Source organism: Anneissia japonica, unplaced genomic scaffold (genome assembly GCF_011630105.1).
Source record: "Anneissia japonica isolate Jap-2015-1 unplaced genomic scaffold, ASM1163010v1 scaffold7370_len818893_cov191, whole genome shotgun sequence".
Taxonomy (NCBI): Eukaryota; Metazoa; Echinodermata; class Crinoidea; order Comatulida; family Comatulidae; genus Anneissia; species Anneissia japonica.
The window spans coordinates 501031-506372 of NW_022687459.1; the positions used below are offsets into that span (position 1 = coordinate 501031).

At 37.3% G+C, this 5342-nt stretch overlaps 1 protein-coding gene across 1 annotated transcript in view; it reads left to right on the forward strand.

The window, feature by feature from the left end:
* LOC117118838 (tripartite motif-containing protein 2-like) overlaps positions 1–5253 on the forward strand; it is an 18620-nt gene extending 13367 nt beyond the window's left edge. Inside the window, exons 3-6 of the mRNA XM_033263556.1 lie at positions 84–338; positions 807–2516; positions 2694–2962; positions 3398–5253. Of these exons, the coding sequence (XP_033119447.1) occupies positions 84–338; positions 807–2516; positions 2694–2948 (2220 nt within the window). The 3' untranslated portion in view covers positions 2949–2962; positions 3398–5253. The remainder of the gene's footprint in view (positions 1–83; positions 339–806; positions 2517–2693; positions 2963–3397) is intronic.
* The last annotated feature ends 89 nt before the right edge of the window (positions 5254–5342 follow it).

Genomic DNA, 5342 nt, shown 5'->3' on the forward strand with positions numbered 1-5342 from the left:
AATAAATTATATAAATATATATATATATATATATTCATTATGATAATAATATAATATATAGAATCTATTCTCTTTTTCTGTAGAAACATTGGTTAAATAGCAAACCCCCCAGACAGTTGAGGTCAAACCCCGCTATGAATACTTCCAAGCATGTTGAGAATCTACTTTACTGCTCCATGTGCCGTAATCGCATGAAGCAGCCAAAGTCGTTGCCCTGTCTTCACTCCTTCTGCCGCGAATGCCTCCAACAGCATGTCAAGAAGAGCGATGGGCGACTGATTTGCCCACAGTGCCGGAAAGACTGCCCTCTATCGACTGATGGCGTTGATGGACTTCTCGTAAGTACTTTTAATGGCTTGCATTCATACTTTCACTTGATCAACATTTTAATTACAATCTTGAGATTTTCACATCGTGTTTGATGCAATAGTGGTGTAATGGACAATTCGAAGAATTATAATAGAATTGCTAACAAGAAGTGTTGTAATAATGATTCAGCTAAAAAGGTATACATACTGAATATATAGGCCTACCAATTATGATATCTTACATTGAAATATTGATCCATTTTGAAAAATATGCAGGTACCTAATCAGAAATACATTTACCGTGTTCAAAAAAGGAATAGCAATTCCAATTGATATTTAGCATAATACCATTTTTTCTGTGAAATGTATAATTAATTTGGTATTACACAGTTTTTTTAGAAATTAGTTACACAAGGTATAATTAGTTCATTTTTAACTAAACTAATAATATAATCTTGAATTCAAAGAGTAATGCCCTACATTTTTTTTTGTATTCAGGATAGCCACTTCATTCACAACCTTTCCGAATTCGTTGAGCAAGGAGGAACTGCCAAAGATGCTGTTCCAAACTGTGATGGATGTGATAGAGATGCCAATGACCGATGTCTTGACTGTCCCTGTCCTCTTTGTCCTGAGTGCTCCAAGATGCACAAGAGAATGCGTGGTACAAAAACTCATCGTATCATCTCCCTGAAGGAATACAACAGTCTCTCCGACCGTGAGAAGATCATGATGCAGCCGACAAGTTGCCCGTACCATCCAAGGTGCGAGCTGGAATTCTTCTGCACCGTCTGTGAAGTGCCAATTTGTATGAAATGTGCCGTATGCGGCCACGAAGACCACAAACGTATGAACCTGGTAGATGTGTACGAGAAGCAGGCCATGGAGATTGACAGCCTCCGTAACAAGTTAGCTGAAAGGCTCAAGTCTTTTGAAGAGGTAGCTGGGCGTACTCGTGCCGTAGCTGAAACCTTAGAAAAGGAGGAGAAGGGCGTGGAATCTCAAATCGTTGACCACGCAGAACGAATGCATGAGGCAATTGACAAACGCAAGGAGGAACTTATCAGAGAGTTGAAGATGAAGTCAAAATCGAAGAAGGATATTTTACGCCGCCAAGTAAACAATTACGGTGAGGTGATGCACAGTCTCCATGATACATATGAAAAGACGGGTCACTTGCTGGTGTATGGAAATCGCAGTGATGTTGTGTTTGCAAAGAAAAGTGCTCTGCAACGTATTATTGAGCAACTGGATGTTCCACTGAAGAGTCAACCTGAGGAAAACAGCTTCATTGGCTTTAAATCTGTCACCAATGAAAATGTAAAGCTGAAGCTTGGAAATGTTCTTACAACACCAGCTGTTGCCTTCCAGTCTCGTTTGGAGAGAGCAAGTGGTTCATATCCTCTTATCGGAACCGAGCAGTTGTTCGTGGTCCGCTCTGTAGGTCATGATGGAATGGATGTCAAACAAGGCGGTGCGCCAGTTGTGGCTGAACTCTCCCGACCTGGTACCAAGGGAGTTGCTCTGGTTGATTCAGTCGACAATGGTGATGGCAACTATGTTATATCGTTCCATCCCGATACACCAGGCCGATACCGGCTGGATGCTAAATTGTTTGATGAATCAACACGGGACTCGCCGATGGAATTTGAAGTGAAGAGCCGATGGGATGTAGCCATGACTTATGCACAAGACATGAAACAACCTCATGATGTTACAAAAGCTTGGGATGATACCTACGCCATCGCCGACTACGGTAACAACCGAATCCTCATCCGTGATATTGCTGGCAAGTTCTATGATCAGATTACGTTTGCCGGTCTTGATAAACCATTCTGCCCTATCAGTTTGGCTACAACACCAAATAACGAGATTGTCTGTTCTGACTACAATAACCATCAGATCTTCGTCACCAGGATGGATCGTAGTTTGCGACTGCGATTTGGCAGCAATGACTTATCTCGTCCTCTTGGTGTAGCTGCTTTTGAATCCGGTAAGTTTGCAGTCGGAGATGGCCAAACCATTAAATTGTTTGGCAATGGAGGTGAGCTGTTGAAGACGGTTGGCCGCCGTGGTCAAGGTGATGCAGAGTTCAGTAATCCTTGGTTTATTGCTACATCGTCTAAGAACTTCATGGCCGTCGCTGATGAAGGAAATGGAAGAATCCAATTGTTGGATGCGGAAGGACGATTTATCAGAGCATTTAAGGTTAGGTTCTTAAGAAAACTAAAGAAATTAAATATAATGTGATGATAATAATGAAATATTCTTCGTAACATAATAAAATAAGTCATAATTGTATTAAAAAAATATTAATGTTTCCTATAATTCTTACATTTTACTTTATGTTTTAGAATAAACAGTATATAATTTGTATAATTTCAGGTCATGCCTAGTGGTGGACAGGCCCTGAACCCACGTGGTGTCTTTATGGATGAAAGCGACAACATCTTCGTTAGTGCCACGACATCGGTTCTTATGTACAGCAACGATGGCAAGCTGATCTGCCGTGTGAATGGTGAGGACAGCAAGATGAAGTCACCATGTGGTATCACGATGTTGAAGGCTGCCATGGGAAACTCTCCAGTTCTCCTGGTGGCTGATCGATCTGACCAGTGTATCAAAGGATTCAGAGTCTAAATCTGGATGTCGTGGTGAGTATAGCCTTGTGTAGTGTAGTTTATATAGTGCTTTATATAGAAACTGTCTCAAAGTGCTTAAGATGTAGACTGGTTAGTACAGTAATTTGCTTCTTCCCTAAGGGTCTCTTTCTGTCTATCACTCTCCTCCGACCTTCAGTAACTTACTCTTTAAACTCTCAAGTTTTATGTAATAAATATTCTTTTGGATATTGTCAGTGGATGTCTAGGAAGGGGCATGGAGCACATGCCCACACTCCAAAAAAATGTTTTGCCTTCATCTCCCCCTAAAAAACTTAAAATTACCACATTTCATCTCATCCCCTGTCAACACTCCCCATTTTCCCATCATACCCCATCCCCACCCCCCATGTCAATAAATTTTTATGTACAGTACAACTATTGTATACTATACTTAACCGAAATTTACATATCTCTTATTTTTATCAGATCTGCCGAGTGATTTTGAAGATGGTTTGGCACCATTAAGAAACATAGTAATAAGGGATTGAGTGCCAACAAATAGAGTTCAGGAAGTATCAAACAGCTTACCTGATCCCATTGACAATGATAGGAAGTTCTACGTACAAAGCATGGCAATAGTAGCCGATACAATATACAAACCTTGTTGTATTAAGAGAGTGAGCAGGAAAAAGTTGCTTTTGGTCATGTTACTTTTGGTCATGTTACTAAATGCAAGATAGATTGTATTAATCATTTCCTTCTTCCAACTCGTAGAAAAATAGGAGTATGTCTGATGGTGGAAGAAATGTCATTCCACAAAAGTTACAGAACCAAAACTATTTTTACTGTAAATTTTTTAAATAAAAAATAAATTGTAATGAATTTCCAATCACCATCAAATTAAAGTACTATTAGGCTGAACACTGCTTCAAAAAGCTATTTTACATCTGTAAGCTAAGTAAATCTATTTAACCTATTTATAAGATATATACACTTTAATTTGCTCATAATGCTATTTCCTCTCTAGTACAAGTTTATATTTATTTTTTAGCTATAGATTGTAGTGTCTACTAGTTGGCTAAAGTGTTACTGAATTTATATTTAAAAAAAGCTTCTAAAAGTTGGGCTTCACTCTACATAATTTTTGTGTATAAATTATTGGAGCACCATTCCTTATTTTATATCTATGTATTTAAGTTTTCTATGTACTGTATCATACTCTGAACATGTTCTTGCAAGGGGACCATTAATTGATGTGAGGGGAATTTAATGAACCCTAGACATGGCAAAGTTCATTGTCATCATAGTTTTAATTTTATGGGTTAATTAATAAATGTAAATTGATTTTGATTATTAAAGACTTAAATTAAATCAATGAAATGTGTAAATATGACGATTAAATAAACGTATATTTTGGTATGTAAGACGATACGAATGCTTCATTCCAAAAATGAAAACCTCATATTTTGATATAACTTTTATTGTATGCACCTTTAGAGAAAAAAAAAACGAAAACCAAGAAGGCATTCACGTCCATCAGTCAACACCTTGAGAAATTTTAGTTATTGTATAAATACGGTGCTGACTTTCTCATTAAATACAGTAATTAGTATATAGTTATTATATAGCATCAACTTATATTATTGATCGTATTAATGGAAAGGGTTTTATATATTGTCTGCAGTTTTACTTGGTGGAGGGACATGATCTTTATTAACTCAACACTTGTTCCTCTATGCCAAATATATTTCAAACCGGAAGTATTCCATTAAGCAGTGAATGAGGACGATTATTGTCATCATGGAAGAAAGATTCATATTGCTATGGAGTTATTTTAACGCACAAACTTTGTACGTGTGGGAAAATTGTACAGTACTGTTTTCCGTATGAATATCTGGATTTAAATGCTGTAGTTTTAGAGATTATGATTTTATACATGATAGAAAAATTTAACTCGCAAAAAAACCAACATTGATACTGATAGATTACTGAGCTATTTTTGTATCGCCAGCTTCCCGGATTGTCAATCAAAATAGCGCCGTGAATACGCGCGCGTGTGTCGTTTTATGGGACCTTAGCAACAATATCCAAAGGGTGGGTGGGGCTGGCTTAGGGGAAAGGTCAATTTCATGTTGGTTCTACTTGAAAATGAGTCTTAGCAATTTTTTTCATGTATTTTCTTAGTGTTGAAAAAAAAGTCAATGTCGGAAATGTTTCATTCCGTGTACTCTTTTATATACAATCATGATGTAGTTTACTTTCTCATCTTGAATGAGAATACTGTACATGTAAAGTTTTTCCCGTTTAAAACGTTGAATAAATGTTAAATTTGAAGGAAAGTATACTACTCATTTGGTCATTTTCTTTTGCCTTCATTGGTGAATACTGCTCATGTTGATTTGATTACTTCTCGCAATGTCACAATTTGGAC